We start from the raw sequence: 22,034 nt of genomic DNA on the forward strand, positions 1-22,034 counted from the left end.
AAACAGACCAAAATGGGTAGACAATAAATGAATTAGTCTCTCAGGAAAAACTTTTAAAATCTTATCATCTGGCAGCCATTTATTACCAGGTAGCAATAATCTTTTATTATCGGACTGTTAGATTTTTATAACATTTTTTAAAATGATAGCGCCAGAACTCTTGTTGTTCACTGCTACACTAAAATATCTGAGAAATTTATGAAAGCTTTTCAGTATTCAGAAGGTTTGCAGTCATAAAATAAAACCATGAAGTAAAGACATGCTGTTGGTAGCTCATAATTTAGCTAAAACTGTAAGAAGAAAAATGTGTTGTAATGAACCAGTTATAGTAACTTGCACTCTGGTACAAAGAGGAAATGGTGGTTTGTGTTCAAATCAAAAAACAACAACAAGTTAAATATATTTATTAAAAATGGCAGAGTAAATCTGAGTATTACAGGTCCAGGCAGGAGGTGCTGCTGCACAAGATTAAGTTATTAATTCAGAACTTGGAGTATTCTGGAAACAGTCAGTGGATAATGGGAGGAGGGTGGGGGTTATCCTTTTCCTTGCCAGATGATGTGGCAGCCATGACACAGATGTTACACCATAGAAAAGGTCTGTGTGTTTTATCTGGGCTGCCTGGAGCTCAGCTGAGTGTGTTCTGAACTGGCAAGTAATTAATAAGACATGTTCCTTGTGTTGCTTAGGGCCCAGGAAGGTAAAACCTGGCATCCATGGGATGCTCAGTGATCACGGTGGGAAGAACTGCTCTGTCACACAAGCACAGCTTTCTTCCTGAATGGATCCTTCATCATATTCCACACTGTTGGATCCAGTGCTCAGCTAAGTTGTTATACAAAGCCTTTTCTTACTAGCAGTACTTTTAAGGCTTTTTAAATCATTGAGTATAGGAGAAAATTTCTCGTGACAAAAGGTAATTAAAACCATCTAGTCATCATCCTAAAAGATTAAATACGGAGGTAGTATCAATGCTTTTAGCAGGAGGATTGTAAGTAACACTTGTAGCACAACCTGATGTATTGTGAGCTCTTGCTTCCCCTGACAAAAGCAGACAGCAAAGTGTTTTCCCCTCCCTGGACCTTTCTTGTGTCTCCTTTTGCTGTTAACATAATTTGCACTCAAACAGCAAGTCCAGCAAGGATCACAGGTTTCATTACAACAAACTCAGCTTCTTGCTGCAGCTGGTGAGACGTTCATAACATAAACTACAGAGAAGAGTCACTTTTAAAGGAAAGATGCATCAGAATCAAAGTATTCCAGCAGAGGCCTAGGGTCAAATGATGTTAATGAGCTGCTTTCAATTATTTATAACACAATTAGGGACAGGATTGTTTCTGCCCTGATTTCGAGATAGGCACCTGACAATTTGGCTGCATGGAAACTAATCAGTTAGAAGAGGCTTGTTTCGGATGTTTAATATGTTTGTTGTAGTGCTATTTGTGTAAACTGTTAAGTTTTTGTTCATCACATGCAAATGGTTGACCAGCTGTGCCTCCTTTTTTCTACAGTTTTCACAAGGTTTAGCTCTTTTTACTAGAACTTTCAAGACTAAGTAGGGCATTGTGAAAAAAAGAAAGAAAATAAGTACAGAATCCCTTGTGTTTTAAGAAAAAGAGGTTTAGGCAGCATATATCACATTGATGTGTGCCATGCATACAGGAAAGAACCTGACCAATGGATTTTTCCTTTTGAACCCCAAAGACTCATCAACTAAATTATTCAAAATATTTCTCTTTCTCTATGCACCTTGTATATATTGAACAGTATATGTTACTGTCACCAAATGGGACATTTTTTCTGTGCCAGGTCTTTTAATATTCTACAACAGAAAAAAATGCTTTCTTTGGTGAAGGAAAAACTGTGGAAGTCAAGATTCAATGAAAACAGAGGAAGTCAATGTGACTTCTGCTTGACACTATCACCCATTTCCTTAAAATTATGTGAACCAACCTGCCAAAAACTAAAGGTTGGGACCAATACTACTTTATGAATTGATTGTTATTTATACATTTTTGGTTTTAAATATTAATTATTGGATTGCTTTGATCATGAGAAAATCACGCTAGACATGTACAAAGAGAAGGTCCAAACATATGGCAAAATTACTGTATAGCATGTGAGACCTTAAATGGATAATACTGCAGGAGATTTTAATTGAAATGTGGTAGAACTCATATCTTCTGTGATGCCATTTTACTTTGGGAAGTAGGAATCACAGACTTCATGCAATAAACAAGTTTAAAAAGATGTGAAGGGACATTGCATTTTATATGAAATAATAGTGTGGAAGAATACTTGCCCTAGCTGAGTGTGTATTTGTTACCAGTTTGGACAAGGTTTTCTTAAGTTTGTGTTTGTATTAGTAAAATATCTAAGATCTGCTTATAGCATTGTGTTTACATTTTTTTTTTTAAATAATTATTTAAACACTCAAAAATACTGTCATCCTTGACATGTAAGAAAGCTACTCTGAGGCTACCAGCTCAAAAAGTATTTGAAAAATAATTTAGTAATTTTTTTTGCATGTAAAGCCCAAGAATGGATGTACCAAAACCAGTCAATGCTAAGGATTGACACATTCCTAGGAAACAGGTGGGGATTTTTAAAATGTTATGAGTTTTTATTTTTGTGAATATCCTAATCTGGCTCTAGAAAACTCTCATAAATGTAAGATGAAGGGTATATTCCAGGTTATGTTAGCACTGAATATAAATAGAGACACTTTGCACAGTACTGAATTGCTTGAGGAATTCTAACTCATGATGTGTATTAGGCTAAAAATTTTCTAATACCTGGGGTTTTTTTTAGTGTGTCAAAATATCCTGATTTATCCAAACTAAGAAATAGGTAAGAAAAAAAGCTTTTTCAGATTCAAGGTGAAATCCTAGTTCCAAATCTGGCTGGAAGTGAGGCCTTAGTGAGACCTGGCTGACCTCTGCCATTGCATGGGAGGTCCTTGCACTCTGAACCAGACCAAACCCTTAATCCATGAACTCCAAAGGTTGAATGTTCTACTCTCTAAATTGCTGCCAAATAAGTATTTTGCTGGATCTGATCAACATAGTGTGAATACTTCAGTACTCAGTGGAGTAAGTAACCTCTTTTTCTCATAAATCACTGCATGGGGTCTAATAACTGAGCTTGATGGATTGATTACAACCTCTCACAAAAATCAAATTATGTGTAAGAGAGGGAGTGAAGAAATGGCTTCCTGAGTCACGTAGGTAGAGCAGGCCTCTAAAATGTAGACTGCTGAAGTACAGGACCCTTGGGATTAGTAATTCTATCCTTGTAAGGGAAAAGAAGGAGGTGTCCTTGTTATGTTCTGCTTTCTGAAGATTCATCTACATTGGAAGATATTTGGGGTGCTAAGTTTAAACTTCATAGTATGTTATTGCATCTATTTCTTTTTTTTTAAAAATCTATAATTCAGCAGAAAATTTGAAAATTAGGAGCCATGACTTAGATCTGTACATCTGATACAATATTCCTATGTAAATTTCTGCAGAGGAGAGGCAGTCAGATTTTTCTGTTAATCCTCCTTTTACTGAAACACCAGTGAAGGCTGAGATTTAGCTTTTAACAAAATGTGTAGAGAAATCTAGTGGCAAGAAGTTTATAAACAACTAAAGTAATACTTATCTCAAAATTACCTGGAGGAAAGACTGCTGTACAGTTCTTTGCATAGGTGCATTTCAGCACTCTTGGAATTGTGATTACTACAAAATCACAAATACTCCTACTCCTGAATAGTCTACTGCTTCCAATTGTTATTTCTTAAAAGCAAGAAATAACTATGAAATGAAATATATGTGCTCCACCCAGCCTTACATTTGCCCAAGAAGAAAGGTGGTCTTATTTTCTGTTTCTGGGATTGTAATTATATTGACTGAAGATGATTACATTAGTGAGGGATTATTTGATAAAATAGCGTGTTCCTGTCATAACCTCATGATATTGCTACCCCTTTGTCTCACAAAATGATTTTTCATGTGCTTATTCCTACACTCCTGTTGCTGATTAATCCCCTAGGAAGCAAAGGGTTGTACTTTGATTTAGTGACCCAGCCAGAGCTGTAAGTTCCATGAAAGGCTTTGCTAAGAACTGATGGGAACTTCTGAAAATACATATGAGAAACAGGCCAAATTCCACTTTTACTGTCTTGGCACTCAGAAGAAACTAGTAGAGATTAATTGCCTGATTCTGTTGTTGGCTTGTTTCACAATCTTAGCAATTTTGTTAACTGTTATGAATTCAGTTTTCCATTTTTACACTGTGTTTGTTGAGGGTTTGCACATGAAGTATAACATAACTTACCATGAGGGATTTTTTCCAGCAGCTTTCATGTGATTGCTTTATATGAGTAAATTTATGTGAAGGAATTTAATCCTGCATGTAACCTTATAAAGGCTTGGTGATAAAATAATATAAATATATACTGAAGTCTATTTTACTTCAAGCAGTGTAAAAACAACAAGTACATTCTGAAAGCAAACACACACACCTTTAAGCATAGAAAATCTGATTAAGAGCAAAAGTCTAGTGACTGATAAGAACCACCTTTATTTTGAAAATAGCTTTAAAGAGATTAAACCAGTCAGTAATGTAGTTCCACAAGGTATGAATGTTGCCGTTAGTTTCTGCTAAAAGTAAAACAAAAGTCAAGTGTTGAAGTGTTTAATTTCTTCATTTATCAGTTCAGACTTTTTACTGGTATAAGCTGGTACCAATTTTCCGCATATATTTACTGACTTTCTGTGTTGCTGAAGATGACATAGCCTGATCAAAAATAGATAAATCTTCTCAAAGCTTTGGAATGGGTTTCCCAGGCTTGTGAGATGAGATGAGCCCAAATCCTAGAAAGATGGATGAAGCAGAATCACTCAGTGGAACTTTTGCCTTTGGTCTGCTGAATCATGAAAGGTTATACAAAAAAAACCCCACCGTGCCATAATTCTTACCTGTAGCTGTTTCTGGTTTGTCCAGAAACAAACGAGCAGATTCTGTGCTCATGGAGGGTAGAAGATATGTAAAGATATGTTTGAACCTCAGTTCAGGTTGGTGGTAGCAATTGGTTGCAGCTCATAAGTACCTCATTACTCAGACTAAAGACTGGAGGGCCAAAGAGGCTCTCACTGCTGGAGATGGATGTAACTAAAAAAGTCACTGGGTACTGAAAGCAGTGTGTTTTACTGAAAAAACTTGCTGTGGTGCTTACACCCACATAAACCACAGTTTTTTTATAGAATTGGACTTTCACAAAGCTTATTCTTTCTGGAATACTTATCTCCTCCATAATATTCTTAGAACTCAGGATAAGGACATATTTGTAGATACTGTAAAGAAACTGTAGTCATCACTCCCTTGTTCAGAAGAATTTTGCTTTGATAATAAAATAAAATAAAATACCCATGGTATTTTATTGTCATGAAATTGCTGGGCTAAATACTAAAATATTCAAGTTATTAACGTTCAGGTAAGTTCAGCTGGTACACATTGGTATTTTCCTACTGAGTTTAATGGAGGAGGAAAAGATCTGACCCACATTAAAACCCTTAACTCTATTCCTTTGTTCTGGTTGTAGAAGGAGATTTTTTTTGACATATCTACATTATTTATAACAAGCTGATAAACATATCTGAAAAGAAGTCAACCTCTTTCTATAGTAAAATTCTTTATTTTCTTTCTTTAGGCTGTTTTCTAATGTTGGTGTTTGCTGGATTTTCTAGTTGATGTTCCAGTTGTTATGATTAATACCTTTATGTGTGACAGGTCAAAACTCACAGTATTGATAGAGTACATTTATACTTTTCAAGTTCTTCCAAAATGAGCAGTCACAGTGGGAGGTACTGTTTTGTAATAGCATTTTGTGTTCTGGAAAAGTACCAGTCAGCAGGGTTCTATCATCTTTGTAAAAGTAAGATATTTAGGCTAGTTTTGATTCAATTCAATTATTCTGAAGATTTCTTCTCATTTAAATTATTGATGTGAATGTGAAAATAGAGGGCAGGTTTGTCTTTAAAAGTTTTCCCTTTTTAAGTGTACACTTCAATTCTGGAGAGAAATCAAGCATGGCCTAAAAAGCAAAAATGGAAGCAGTAATACTGAGAATAAAGTACTCAATAGAGAATATCTAGTTTTTGAAAAGGAATCATTATTAAAATGAAAAAAATTTCCACTGTTTTCTTCCCTAAAAATTATATATTGAATTAAACCCTGTGTTTTCTGCTTTAGAGAAGCAAGTAGTTACTCTTTAAGTCAATTAGCAGGGAAACCCACTAGGGAATGCATTTCCTACACCACTTTGTTGTGCCTTAGAGAGCAAAACATAAATATAAGACCTTTCTGTATTAGTAAGCTCTATTTAGAAGTGCATGGAGAACAGAGAGCTGCCTGGTGTATTAAAGGAGGAATGGGAACTTTAAGCTGGGACAAACAGCACTGCATTTATCCATGCAGATGAAAGCTTAATCGTCTGGAATCCTCTCTTCAGTTTAATTTGGATCATTTACAGTATTGTGTAAAATGCTGATAATTTTAAAAAATATTTAAGCCAGGAATAATAGCTAGATTGCCCTTTAATTTCTTCCTTCACCTGTGGCTGTCAGGATTACTTCCATCCAAGTTTTGCTCTTTTCCATATTTCTCTGGAAACCTCTTGATCTCATTGAATTAGTTGTCTCCCTCCCTCAGTTAAATTCTTCATGTATTCCTATCTGGTACTAATTTGCTCCTCTGGTTCAATGTATAGTCAAGAGAGTAATTTTTTTCATCTTCAACAGCACCAATGAAATCACAGAAGTACTTGATGCCCTGATTTATTAAGGCACTTGAGGTCAGTGCCTTAAGCATGTGCTAAAAATGAAGCAAATGCCAGCCTGGCCTCCAAAGGATTAGTCACCTGCATAATGGTTTGCAGGGTCCTTAAAAATATGAGCTTGTGGAACAGATATGCTACTGGTGTAAGGTTAGAGCAGCTGTTCTGGAAAGCTGAATGATGCTGAAAATACTTCCAGTGGAATTACAGAGAGCCTGCACTAAGCCTTTCCCTCTTCTTGTCTTGTGCCATGCTGTTACTCTGTGGTGTGTAAAAATAAAAACAATCAAAAGTTAGAATAAGAAGCTATATTGTTACAGCATATAATTTTAATTTTTTTGGTTAATTTAGTGGGGTCATATTATCATGGTCTTTCACATTTGCTTGATGAGAGGACATCTGTGGTGTCACTGCTAAGGAAAACAGCAACTGCAAATTGAATGAGACAAAACTTAGGTATCCTAGATTTGCAGGATAAAGTGGTTTGTATTAGGAAGCTATAAATAAAGAAACCATGAGGAAAAATATAAACTTTTCTACTCAGTCTGAAGTTTTTTTTTTCACTGTGACAATGAAATTTGTTTTTCTTCTTCCTAAGGAAAAAATGTGCTATATTCCTTATCATCTTTTTTTTTTTTTTTGTTCCTTATAAAGGTGGCCCTCTCAGTCATATGTTGACTATGAAAAGATATTCTTGCAAGCCAGGTGGCAAATATTTTAAAAGTTAAAGACCTACTTCAAATGCTTTATTTGGCATGAATTCACAGTAGCTGTATTGTGTATCTTTTTGCAATTAAAACTATAAAACTAATCCAATCACATTAGACAGATTGCAGACTCTTCTGTAGTCCTTTTTGCAGATATTTGAAACATTCCCTTTGCAAATTCTGTTTAAGATTGTTAGAGTTTAGGGGCAACTTTATTGCATTTCAGAAATAATATCCTGTAAAATGTCTGTAACAAGGTATTTTATCTGAAAGCCCATTGTAGCTTTCTTATTATGAGTTTCAAGCTTCTGCAACAACAAAAGGGTTCTTATTCAAATGTACACTATTGCATTCATTCCTGTAATAGCAGCATTCCATCCTATCAGCCTAAAAATAGGCAAACAATTGCATGGAGTACTTGTTATTCATCCTAGGTTTTTTGGGGTTTTTTGTTGTTGTTTTTTGTTGTTGTTGTTGTTGTTGTTGTTTTTTGGTTTTTTTTGTTGTTTTTTTTTTGGTTTTTTTATTATTATTTTGTTGTTAGATATCAGACTTTTGGATAGTCATACGGAGTATTTGCATCAAATACAGCAACAAAAATTGTTTTTTCTTAGTTTACACGTGCTTTCTATCTGTGTCTCCTAGGGATATAAAAAGTTACTGGTTTAGTTACATTGGTCATTTTTATTGCCTTCCTGAAGACAATGGAAATTGCACAAGGCTCCATATGAAACTGTCTCCAAGTGTAAATTAAATCTGTGGTTTACTCTGTTGTAAATAGAGAAGAATGTACTCTTAGATAATAAATCTTTTTTTGTGTATATCAACAAGTTGTCTATTTTTTTCTTCCTAGATACACCTTTAGTTAAAATCATTTCTTCCAATTCATGGCCTGAAGAAGGACAATCTATAATTTTGACTTGTGAATCCAAAGGAAAACCAGTGTAAGTGATTTAACAAGTAATATGTTTTTCGTTATTTTACTTATTCTGCTGTGACTGCAATCCTCAGCTGCAGAAATCTACTGGCTTTGTCTCCTCCTGGGGTGTAAAGTACTCTCTGGTATAGAAAACCCCTTGAAGCCTGTCTTCATTAAGTGTCTATAGAAGATTGCTCTTTGTCATCTATTTTAGTTTTCAGGAAGAATTCCAGCTGTGAGATTTTTTTTTTCCCCTGTCAGGTGTATCAACCTGAAAGGTGTGCAGGTTTAATCTGTCTCTGTTTACATCATTAAATTGATGATAGAGGAGAAAATATCTCATGAAAATCTTCCTACATCAACCAGCCTCAGAAAAAAATGTATTGAACTTTGGCTGCTATTTACAGGGGAATTTGAAGTTTAATTATATGTGCAAGTTGGCTGCCTGTTTCTACCAGGATTTGGAAAGGTGTAGCCTGCTTTAAGAATGTAAATTGTTTTCCTTGGGAATTAACATCTTTGCTATTAATATCTTTAAAGATAAATCTGCAGAGGTTAACCCTTGCAGAGAATCAACTACTTAAATATACTTGACTCTTGAAAACAGTTAACTGCTCAGAGGGGCTGTTATATATTTACTCATTAATATATATATATAAATAATCCAATTGCTTAATATTAAGTTATTATGAATCAAATTTCTTAAATATTGACCTTCTGCTGAAAAGATCAATATATAGTGTCATGATGATACACAGATTTAGAATGGTCTTGAAAATGGTAATGGAATAATATTTTGAACCTAGAAAAGGTGCAAATTACGTGACAAAAATTGTGTCATTTATGGCTGAATTTCTCCCTGGTGTAACTTAGTGACTACATGGAATTGCTTTATGTAGGTGCCTGGAGTCAGATTTAGGTCAAGTAAGGCATTTAAGTCCAAAATTTCTATTTTGAAAAGCTCTTCTGAGTTATGCCTGGTATAATTTAAACTCCATAGGTACTTATATATATATATATATACATACATATATATATATATATATATATATATATATAATGTGCCTACATCATTTTAAAGCAACTCCTTCATCCAGATCTTGACTGGGTGAGCAACTAGATCATGCTTCTTCCCTACTTAAGACCAAAACACTGAAGTCCATCTAATTAGTCTGACTGGATGCTCCATATAATTGGTCTTTTCTGTACCTGTGTACTTCTGATGTGTGTGTGTTTCTGAGAAAAATACTTCTGTCAGTAACACAAAAATCCATTGTGAGCCACCTCTTGCTTTTATAATGTACCTGAAGGAGAAGGAGTTATCCTTTTATCTCATATCCCGTGAACATTCCCCTGAGTATGAAGAGGTAGAGTCTGTTTCCCCCTTATTTTCAAAATCTGCTGAAGATGTGCAAGTGTTTAATTTAAGGAGAGAGGTCAGCACTGATTGCCCTGAGTGCACCATTGGCTGGGTGATATTTAACATTTTCCTTATCTCAGTGTTTTCCTCATGACTTAACAGATTAAGTGCTCTTTTTTGGCTAATAGACTTGAGGCATTCTAGCCCCACTCAGCTCCTCACAGCAGGATCAGGGAAAGAATCAGAGGAGTAAAAGTGAGATACCTTGACATACACAATATTTTCTATTTGGTAGGCATAATATTCTGGACATACTTTATACAGTAGGGGGCACTAGTTATAACCTAGTAATTAAAAGAGAGCTCCAATTAAGGTATTTACTGATTTGTTTATTTATTCTAAGTAAAGCTGTGTTCTGTCCTTAAAGGATTCAAATGCAAAACTTACATGTGGTTTTGAAAGGGGAAAAAAAAAATTCTTCACATTACATAATTGTCAAGACAGGGGACCTGTATGTGGTAGCCTTTGGGGCACAAATATTTTGCCAATAAATGCACCTCTAATTGTCCAGGCCACAGGCACTGCCAACTTCAGCTGCTCTGCACTGCTTCATTAGGTCAGTCTTTCATGGCACAGGGCCAGTAATAAATAGGCATCCTCCTGGGAGCAGTTTGCAGTGGCTTAGCATGAGAAACAGGAATGTCATGCTCCCAACCTGCATTGTGAGTACCTCTGGCTGGGAGAGAGAGAGGAATTGGAGAGGTCCACTGAGCCCAGATATGTCAGTGTCACAAGGTAAGTGATGAATTGTGGGCTTCATGGAGAGCTCAGGGCCAGCCATGGTCCTTCACAGCCGTTTGCACACTATGGGTTAATTTCTGTATACTTTATGTCACAGTCACAACAGTCTCTCCTGTTTCCTGTAGGCAGCAGTAAATGAACACTTACTTAGAAGTGCATTTCTCATGCATCCCAGAGCAATTTTCACAAGCTTCCAAGTGGCATTTGAGATGAAAACTGAGAAAGGGTGAAGCCAGGTGGTGGCTGTGGTGACATTGACGATACTGATAGCTGCTGCTGAGGAATTCTTTTCCAAAGAGGAAAAGCAGGATGAGGCTAAAACTGGAGTGTACTTACACCATCTTACTGCTTATCACCGTGAAAGGCGAATCACCTTCCTGGAAGGGATTCTGTCCCTCAAACCACCTGCATCATCATTACCCTGATACTGTGTTTCCAATGTACAACACAGTCCTGAGGGAAAGCCCTTCCTAACTTCCAGTCCTATAGCAGGAAATGGGAGGGAAGAGCTACTGAAACCAACACCTCTGAGATATCAACTGCACTCTGCATCTCTTGCTGAAACAGCATCCTCCAGGGATATGGCAGAGGGACAGAGAATAACTACAAAGAACAACTGTACTGGAGGTTAGATCTAGGGCCCTTCTGAAGTTTCACAATTTAGGATATAAGATTTCTCTTGGCCAGTCATTAGCCATGACTTTGGACAGGAGAAAAAATGTCCTCAGACCCTTGGATGTGAGCAGCATCAGTTGTCACAGTGTGTGAGATGGGCTGGGATTATCCCAGCCTCTGGGTTTCCCAGTCGCTGTGGATGAGTTCATGTCACCCCACATTTGTGGTCTTGGTACAGAGATCCCAATGTTGGAACAGGGATGTTGAGAGTGGGCTAAGGGGGAGAAGCTGGGGGCATGAGAGAGGGGGTGGAGAGGAAGATGGAAATGTGATTCAGTGAGGCAACATAAGAGGGTGTAAGACAGACTGCACTAATTCTGTAACTGTGCTGTTTCACCTCTCTGCTCATCGCTGGGAGGATGAGGATGGCTCTGGCTCCAGTCAGGCCCTGTGCTAATTTCTGTTACTTTGAGGCAGGAGCTGAAAATGACCTTCTTTTGTGTAACCACTGTGTTGCTGCTGTGGAAGTGGGACCATACCAATAAAAAGAGCAGGCCAGGCTTCCTGCCTGCCTGTTCTGTGATGGTTTAGCAGAGACAGGTCACGTGGATTTGGTGATGTTCTGACCCAGTTGTGTAGCACTTCAGGCACCAGCTCTAAAAACAGCAGCAGAAGGCAGATGTTTGGAATATTGTATGGATAAATCCGTGACAATTTCAATTAAATTTTTCTGTTGATGCAAAGGAAAAAAGGAAATATATTCATCAGTTTACCACAGATAAACATGACGCACTCTAGGAGTATATCCTATTGTGTGTACTATTGAAAGGGATCTTGATATATAGCATTTGTGAGGATTTTGTCCAATTGACAAATGCCCAGTTGGCATAAAAAATGTAAGAGTTTTCTTCTGGAAAACTTGGAATATGTCTATTTATATTACCTTAGTCTTTCCTTTTGCAAAACTCAGTCGCTGGTTTCTTCACACTGTTGACAATTTTGATAATATTGATGTCCAGGGTTGTTGTGGTTTGGGCTTTTTTTGTTTTCTCCAAATTACAGGTAGAAATGTATTTCTCTGCATAACTCTGTACTTGATATGACTATTCAACAGCATTCCTTTTTTGGAGATACTGTTGTGTAGTTTCAAACCAAATTGAATCTCTTCCCCTTTCAATTCTTAGCACTGCTTTCTTTTCCAGTGTTTTTGGCTGGATCCCTGGACAGTTGTCAGTCTGTAATATTTTAATCAATGAGCTTGCCTAATATATATGTAAGGTGTTGTTGCATCTTAATTTATTTCTTCTTTTAGCATAATATAGTTTTACTGAGACTTTGTTTATTTTCCAAAGAAGGAAATGTAATTAAACTTCAGAAATCATAGACATCCTTTTTATGTAATGTCTAGACTTTTCTGAAATCATATTGCCTGACAGTATTTTGAGTATTTTAAAATAAACATGAGGTAGCTGTAAAAAATATAGGAAGTAAAGAACAAAATGATCATTTACAGTCATCCATGCTTACAAAATTTTTAAAAGCCAATGTTTTCTTATTGCAAGCTGTAACTTCTATACACTGTTGAGTCTTAACAATATAGTCTAGTTACTCAATGCTGCCCCAAAAGTAAATTCAAAAACTGACCCATAATGAAAGAAAGGTTCAATATTTAATATCCTTAGTCACTACTCTCATCAAAGCGTGCATGAAATATGTGAGTTTTCAAAGTCAGTGTCATTTCAGGAGAAAGGACGTCAAAATATACTGGAATATTTAGGCCACAGGAAACAAAGAAAAAGTTAGCTGTCTCCTGTGTGCTTTAGAGAAATGTCTTTCCATTCCATGCAGCTCAGGGGAATCATAGTACAGTTGGTTGATTAATGTAAAGTGAATATTTGGCCTTGTTTGAGATAAATAGGGGAGATTTTTATTTCAGAAAACTCACATAGGTATCCTTCATTGGAATAACATTATTTGTGAGCTCATGAAAGTTATAGAGAAAAGTGCCACCAAAACCAAACATGATAATGATTTTCTTCCTGAAAACTGTGGCAGGATATAACTTTGAAGAGGATTCTTGACTCCTTCAGTGAAACAGTAATTATGAATGGTAGCTATGAATGACCTGTATGTCTTATTTGATGTATACCCTCAGAAGAGGGAATTAGAGTTCCTTCATACTGTTCATATGTTTGTTTCTTTTTTTTTTTCCCGATAGTATCTGAGAACTTAGCAAATATTTAAATGTTTATTTTTACCACACCTTTGTATGATTATATTATTCACTTGCCTCAACTTTACAGCTGGGAAATGAAGCAGCAAAAAGTCCTAAGTTCAAAATTGACAAAGAGGTGGTGTATATTTTATGTCTAACATTGATCACAGTCCCTATTTCCCCAAGAGTATTTTGGAGTGACACAGCATCCCAGTCAGGAAATAGCTCATCCTTGGTTTGAGTTGTAACAGTGAGTTCTTAGCACGCCTACAAACCTGTGCTCAAGAGTGAAATCAGAATCTGGGGCGGAAAATTGCGGAAACCCACTTGACATTCAGCTGTTATCGTTTTGGTGTGAGCAGTTTGCCAATATTGCTTTGCAACTGCATCCTAATGGCAGGTTTAGCCTCTGAGTCACTAGTCTAATGGCCAGCCTTTCGTCCATGGACAGTTTTTTCTGTCCTGCTTTGATATGATGCACTTCCTGGCTTCTCTGGCTGGTGAGATGGAGGTTCTGTAAGAAATGATCTCATTTTCTACATGGATTTTATTCACTGCTATCTGGGTTTGTGCCATGAGTACCTAGCAGCCTAGAAAGGAATGCTGGTATCAATTCTGCCTATATGAATTATCATAATGAATCTGGAAAAGCATCCATGCTCCTGTGTTTATAAATCACAGTGCAGAATGAATCCACAGCTCAAACTGGAAGCTCAGGCAGTATCAATAAATATTAATGATTTGGAAAATTGGATGGATTTGTCCATACCCACGATGAAATATTACTCTTGCAAAACATGAATGTAGTATGAAAGTATTTCTCCCTTAAGCTTCATACACATTGGTACATAAGGAATCCTGAATTGTAAGTCTCTGGTTTCTCTGGAAAGGACCATCTACAAGCAAAATCAAGCAAGTGGGAAAAAAAAAAAAAAAAAAAAAAAAAAAAAAAAAAAAAAAAAAGAGGGAATTTAGGTACTAGGTACTGGAGTTTCACTGCTTTATGTTTAGCTCTTTGTCTTAGCAGAAAGGTGGATGGTTTTGAACAAAACTGCTGTGCATTTTAGTAACCAGGAGCCTCCCTGATGTTCTCTGCCTTGATCCCAGAACTAGTGTCAGCTGAAATATCTTTATCTGATTTATGCCTTCTGAACAGTCTGAGTTTACAATGAAGTTTCCACGGACACATTTCACACACAGCTTTGGGCAAGGTTCTGTAAATATATGCTTGAATAAATGCCTACATATATAGGACAGGGTCTTGTGTCTGTGGATATAGACTTGGAGAAGGGTAAGAAACTCTCCTCACAGTTCTCAGCCCTGTGTTCCTTGTCACTGGGAGCAGCTCTCAGGATAGCTCAGACTCTCCTAGTTCTGTCTTTTGTCTTGCTCTCTGTCCATTCCAAGTTGTCTTTCTTTGAATTTGGCTTGTTCAGCGGTTAGATAGAGCCTGTCTTCTGCAAATACTGCTGGTATCTCTGTCCTGCCTGTCTCTTCGCCCTTGTTATAGTTTCTTGAAATGTTCTTACTTTGTCTTTTTTTTTTTTTAAACATTGCTTTTTCACCTCTGTATCTTTATCACATTTAGGTTGTCTGTATGTTTTTTTTCCTGTTTGGAGAAGTGTGAGCTTCTACTTCTCCAAAAGGAACTTACTCTGTTTGAGCAGGTGATTGTTAACTCAAACCCAGCCTCTTGTTAATTTTATCTGATGTGATATATCCCATGTCAGCTGAGGTTAATCACTCTGTTTCCTGTGGTTATTGTCAACCACAGAGAAATGTTGACCAATTTTTTAATTACTATAATTTTGAAGGAATATATCTCCTGCCTTGATTTAGTGCACATCTATTGTACGTTATATTTAATGAGTGCTCATTTTTAGTAAAATGTTCAGAAATCTTATGAAGAATATCATATGAATTGTAGGAAAAAAATCTGCTTGGTGAAACTTTCCAGATAGGTAGTTTGTCTTTGCAGGTAAAGGCAATTTTTTTAAAGGATTGTGTAAATATTCAGCTTGAGACTTTCTACACCAATATTTCATTGACATTACACCTCCACTGTAGAATTATACCATGATGTAGTAGATAACATATTATGAAGCAGGTAACATTTTTGCTGAGATACAGTATGTATATTCAATAGATTAAATTTCATTTTGTATTAAACATCCTGTCCTTCCAGGAGATTGTATCTTCTTTTCACAGCTGGGACTTCTACACTTTTTTGTAATTTTTCTTTTCTCCAGTATTTTGCAAAAAGCAGGGGAATTTGTGTTATAAAAAGTGTGACACAAAAAGAAGCAGGTGGGAGCATTAGTGGCTGTCTGAAAATTACACTTTACAATAAAGCCTCCTGCAGTGCTTAAGAACTTCCCCTTTAGTGTTCTGTAAAATGATCACATTGCCTAATAGGCTCAATTCAATAATTGCTTTTCCTCTTTTTTAAGCATCCCTTTTTTGCAGTGTTTACCCATAAAAGTGCAGAAAGTACAGTATGAAAAACAACTGCACACAGCATTTTTAGTGCTCGTTAAATCCATTTTGCATGTGTATGGCTTTTGAAATAATTCTTTTCCTTGCTCTCAGGTGGAAACACATGCTAAAATAAAAAAGGCCTGTGGGATAGAATAATAGATAAAATTGAAATACAGAGCAGGTAACTCTAAGTACTAGACTGCAAGCTGAAACATGAGAAAGAAGTTTTGGGAAAGGACGCGACATTCGGCCTTTTAGGTACTTTGATTCTGTAGACAAGTGTTTAGCAACAGTTACACATAAAATTATAGAGTTTTTGAATCAACCACTAGCAGTAGAACACAAAAAGGCACATTGGTATGACTTTTTCAGTGTAAGTCATGCTGGTTATACTGATTATGTTTCACTATTCAGGAATTTGTGTGGCAGTTGTTATGTGGAACACCCAATGTCACGGGGAGCACCAGCTCATTGAATATCTACATTTTTACCCCACATTTACAACAGCAGAGTACCATGAGAATATGTGTGTGGTGTAAGCTAGCAGGGTAAAACACCATCCTTCTAGAGGAGCTCAACACTGCTCTTTGAGGAGCAGAACCTCAGAAAAAATGGAGATGACAAGACAAATGGGGCTGTGGTTCTGACAGGCATGACAGTAAACAGGTAAGAGAAGTAATAGATTGTGTTAATCTATTATTAGTGTAACTAATTATTCATTGTTTGGCTGAGCTAGTCTTTGCATTGCAAGGAAAATCTTGGAGATTTCTCAGACCTGAGTTTGGCTGGTTAAAAATTTCCACATCCATACTATTCTAAGCACCACAGTAAACTGTTTCCAAAACTTACATTATTTAAGAGCTGAGGAAAGACTAAGTCTGAGATTTGCAGTCTTGCACAGGAGAATGCTGCTCCAGAGTATTTTCCTCCAGGGCCTGCAGGACAACCCCTGCTCCTGCCCCTGGATCACCTCTTCCATTGTGTTGGTTTATTCCTGCTTAGGAACACTGGATTGGTCACTTTTAAGATGGAATTGTAAAGATTTACCAAGGGTTAGGAAGTGCTGGTGGGAGGGACTGTGATACCCTGCAGTAGGAGGGAGGTAAGTGGGAGACAGATGAGTGTTTCTACTTACTATTAATTTTTTACTATGATTTTTTTGTTGGGTTGGTTTGTTGGTTTGTTTGTGGGGGTTTTGTTTTGTTTTTTGTTTTCACTTTCTGTTGCTCTCAAATATCCCTAACCTACCTTCCTACCTTGTACACAATTTCTAGAATCTTCCAAAGGGTGGCACAGACTGAGGGAGCTCTCAGCACCATTTTCATTCAGCTCGTTCTTTATTTATTTGCTGTTTGCACCTAGAGGCAAAAAATAAAGTCTGGGCAATTATATGGTAATCAACATCAAAAAGGGGAACTACATAATAATGAAGAATCTTGTTAAGAAGGAGTTATAAGGGGCAACTAAGAGAATTAAATCTTTCCATGCAGCCTGAGGACTATGTTAGAAAAATAAAAAAAGAGTTTAGAACCACAGGGTCAATGCATATCACCTAGCAGAATCCCTTGAGAAGAAGAAGTTGGTGAGGCTAAACAGAAGAGAAATCAAAGTAATAATAAGGGCAAAGCTATAATTTGAAAAGCTGAAGTTGTTTTCCAAAGGAAAGAGAAGATTCTTAGATCTTGACAGATTAAATATAAAAATTCAGTAAGCAGGGATATTAAAGGAATACCTAGAATAAGAAAGTAGGAATATGAGAGGAATAACTAGAAAAGAAACTTGAAAATAAAAGGGTTTTTAATTAAAAAATGGAAAGTTTGTCAGTACATTTTCACAATCAACTGAGAATTAAGGTTTACTGGGAAGCCAGATGGATTTGCTACATCCATGTTTTCTGTGGCAGAGGCAACTGGGTACATTAAAGACTGATTCCCTCTTCTCTCAGGTGCTCACCAGCAAGATTTAAATGGGCTGTGGGGGTGGTTGTGGAACAAACAGGCAAAATGAGCAGTAGGAAGTCAGCAGGACCAGAAGGTTTTACCCCAGCATTCAAAGGGAATTCAAGGATGAGATTGATGAATTATGAACTGTGACTGGAAACTTAATGCTTAACACCACCTGGCTAGGTCAGGACAACAGAGCTTCAGGAGAGATCCCAGAATCTGTAGAATGGACATCTTCTCAAATACTAAAATTTATAAAAAGGACTAGAATTATCAGACATCTGAATTAAATAAATAAATAAATAAATAAATAAATAAATAAATAAATAACAGAACCCAAATGTTTCATGGGGTTTGAATTCCTTTTTCAGACAGAAAGTCTGTTTTATAAACATTTTTTAAACAATCCTTGAAGAACACACAAAACGTACCTTGTGTGGCCTATTTGGTATAGAAGGGAAACATTGCAGATGTTTCCAAAATTGTAGATGGTACAGAGGTAGTTGTTAAGGACTGCTAGTACATTCTCTCTACAAATAGAAATGTTTAAGGGTAAGTTTAACTAATAAGAACCAGCTTTGTTGCCAAGCAAGGACATAATTTTTCATAGTGACTGGTAAACTTTGGGAATTTGTTGTTGATGGATATGACAGATGGTGAAAATTCACAGTAATTCAAGGGAAAACTGCCTAAGTTCATGAAAAGACAAGTCCTTAAGGTTTACAGAGTATTTTTAAACTGTGCTTGGTATCAGAAATGCCTGAGATCTGTGGCTGGCCTGTTCTCTAGACATCTGCTTATCCCTGATGTTGGAGATAAGGGACTGGGCTAGCTGAACTTTTTGTCTGACTCAGTACAGCTGCTCCTTCTCTGCTAAGCACTGAACATAGGCTGTTGTGGCTTGCTGGGACTAGATGCTAATGGAGCTGGAGCCCATGGAGAGCTTGAGGATATCTCCTTTACAGTGCTAAAATTATTACCATGAAGGTACTAATGAATAATTTTCTGTGTGAGAGAAGTTTGTGTGAACTAAAGCACTCCCCTCTGTCTGGAGATAATAACACATTTGGGAAAAGAAAACAAACTTCTCTAAGTAAATAATGTTTGTCTGTTTTTCCCTTTATTGTATTACCATTTCAGAAGTTATTTTTAAATGCAAATGAAGTTGACAAAAACCATGGTATAGAACTTTGCTCTGAAATATAAATACTTGTAAGTTCACAGTGTCTTATTGTTAGGATATTGTTATATTATCTTGAAAGCATAAAACATTTTATTGTTCATTATGATTCAATACAGTGTGCTTCAACATCAGCTTTTTTTGATGATGGTGAAAAAAACTGAGATACAAAAATTTTATGGTATATTTTCATTCCTTTGGCGCTCCTATAAACTGTTGTATATAGCAACAAATATTTAATTTCTAAGAGGACACAATTCAACAGAAGATCTTAGAAATGTCATTGCTGTGGCTAGTTATTAATGGTTTCTTATCCGGTGAAAGGAAGATATTTTGCTTCATCTCCCAGACTTCATGATGTTCTTACATGCATTGAAAGTCAAAAAGTGCATTCCTTGGTTAATGAGGGTTGGTACTGAAGTCCTTGCTTGTCATCCAAGATGCAGCTTTTATCAGCACTCTGGGTGTTGTCACTGCACCTCAAGTGCAGGAAGGAATTTTAGTTTAATGAGGCTTCTCCTTGACTGTGTCTTACATCAACAGCAAATGATTTCAAACAAGTAGTATTTGGACAAGCAGCTAACTGTGAATGAGATTTTCAACTGTTTACTTAATGGAAAAAGTGGAAATGAATCAGCCACTCTTCATTTTCCTCTTTGATTCTCATGCCAGCAAGCATTTGACCTTAACTCAGAAAACGCAGCTGGCGTTTCTTAGATGGGATTTCTCAGCTTATTGTAATAACAGAGACAAAGTTTCTTGTGAATGTTGGGACACAGTGAAGGCAAATTCAAAACAGTGCAAATCAGGCATGTGAACATCCATCAGTGTGGCAGCCTGAAATATCTGAGCAGTTGAAAATCATAATTTGTCAAAGGGAAAAAAAAAAAACCTCATAATAATATTTGCTCATTAATTCCATGATACAGCCTTCAGACCTCAACTGGCATTGAGGATATGACAACAGACATAATGAAAAAGGACCTGAAAATGTGGTGTGACAGCAGTTACTGCCTGCTTCTTTTTTTTTTTGCAGTCCCAACCATTATCTCTATGTGGCACTTCAGCATAACCTATGTAAACCAGGCTATCTTAAGAAAATGTGCCTTTTTTAATCCTGTAACATGAAAATGTAAAGCATTTAAAATCGGTGGTGCTGAAACTCTTTCTGCTATTTTTCTCTGTTCTTTCTGATAAATCAGTATTTTCCTCAGTGCTTGCTCCGCTGGCTGGGGATGCAGCATGCTTGTAAACTGCTGTGAGGAGACATGGTGTTAGAAACAGGTCTGAAGATGTGCCAGATGAGACATTATTTTCCTCTGTTCCATGGCATGCATAGTAACTAAGGTGTGCACATCCTATCATTATGCTTTGCTGCAGCATTCTTATCCCCAGCAGAACTTCATTAACATTAAGAACATAGTTCCTGGTTAATCCCAGTAATTTTCAGCAGCCATTCTGGTGCATCCACTTGAGCACCATATTATCTTAATACTGCTGATATTTGCATGTCTTTGAAATACATTTTTTTTTCAGATATTGTCAATTTAATCCATGGCAGTTTCCATCATCCTTTGTTCTCATGGGCATGCTTTACTTGCAACTGATGAAAAAGAATAATCTACTAATTTCTCAATAGCCCTAAAAGGTTAAGAAGAAATCAACATAGTGTAAATAGCAGCATAGGAAGCCCAAAGAGTTAGTTGTTTGAATACTGACTGCATTATTAGAAACATATAGAGCTAGAATAATAGTGAAACCAGGCCATTGAGATTTCAATATTTAATCAGCAATTTTTTCATGTGAATAAAATTGTTACATGCCATTTATCATTTCGGCTGTACTCTGACAGGAAAGAAAAAACCTTTAGCAACAGCAGTAAAATATTTAAGGAAGGTTTGGCAATTATTCTTTAATATTCACTTATCTGTATATAGTTTCTCCTCTCTTCCCTTCCCTGCTCTTTTCTGAGAGTGTAGATCTTAGTTTATGAGACTGAAAGGGATTTGTCTTTGTAATTTGCACATCAATATATGGCACCAATCCCAGGCAGAACAGGGGAAGGGCATATATTACTGACGTGCCCCAGTGCTGATCCAAAGTACTCTCAGCTCCAGAATTTTAAAGAAGTTTTCAGGGCATCATTGTTTTTCTGTGAGTGGACCTCACTTCTTTCCCTGTGTGAGATTGCCTGGCCATCAGTTTGGTGCTTGGCTCTGCTGGATTTCCATTCTCTGGATGAGGGGGCAGCTGCACAGTTCTTCTGCTGCTGCCTTCCTCTACTGCAGCAATAAAGGTGATGCACCTTCTAGATGTCTCTAACTCCTTACTTTCTTGCACAGTCTCCTGAAAACAAGGCTGTCACTTTTCTTTAATTACTGATATGTCATTAGGTGTGTCTTATCCATGGCCTGTGAGAGCTGCTGAAGGACTGCACGGCAGATAATGCGCTGTGCATCCCTCTGAACAGGTGCAGCATTGTGCAGTGTGCCTGTATCAGCCTTCAGTACAAGAACTCTGATAAAAAACCAGCGTCCTTGCTGCTTTATAGGAATTGGAAAACACCTTATCTAACCTGTGGCCAAGTGCAGGCCAACCTGCAGATGTTTCCTGTGTTGCCTACTGCTTTGTCCTTGAGCTATTGCCAGTTAGCTCACAGTGGCCATCACTCCTGCAAGGCCTCTGCTCCCCAGCAAGTGAGGCAGGATTTATGACATAAGATTGTTTAATGTGCTTTGAATTTTTTTGTTTGCTTGGTTTTGGTTTTTTGAGTTGAGGTTTTGCTTTTTTTTTTTTTTTTTTTTTTTTTTTTCTTTTCTTTGCTGCTGCTGTACTGGCTTGCACCTCTCCTTCTGCCTTTTTAGCCTCAGGAATCTTTTTGAAAGACATGTTATACTTCTGTGGAGGACTTTTCTTTTTTCCTGGTTAAAATTTAAAAGGAATATAAATTATTTATAAACTGGTGACATAAAAGGAACAGTATAGCCATACATACC

At 36.8% G+C, this 22,034-nt stretch overlaps 1 protein-coding gene across 3 annotated transcripts in view; it reads left to right on the top strand.

The window, feature by feature from the left end:
• CADM2 (cell adhesion molecule 2) overlaps nt 1–22,034 on the top strand; it is a 573,509-nt gene that overhangs the window by 475,514 nt on the left and 75,961 nt on the right. For all 3 annotated transcript variants that reach the window (XM_053969852.1, XM_053969854.1, XM_053969853.1), the window contains one exon: nt 8,381–8,471. In XM_053969852.1, coding sequence (XP_053825827.1) covers nt 8,381–8,471 — 91 coding nt within the window. The remainder of the gene's footprint in view (nt 1–8,380; nt 8,472–22,034) is intronic.

This window comes from Vidua macroura, chromosome 2 (assembly GCF_024509145.1).
Source record: "Vidua macroura isolate BioBank_ID:100142 chromosome 2, ASM2450914v1, whole genome shotgun sequence".
In the NCBI taxonomy this organism is placed as follows: Eukaryota; Metazoa; Chordata; class Aves; order Passeriformes; family Viduidae; genus Vidua; species Vidua macroura.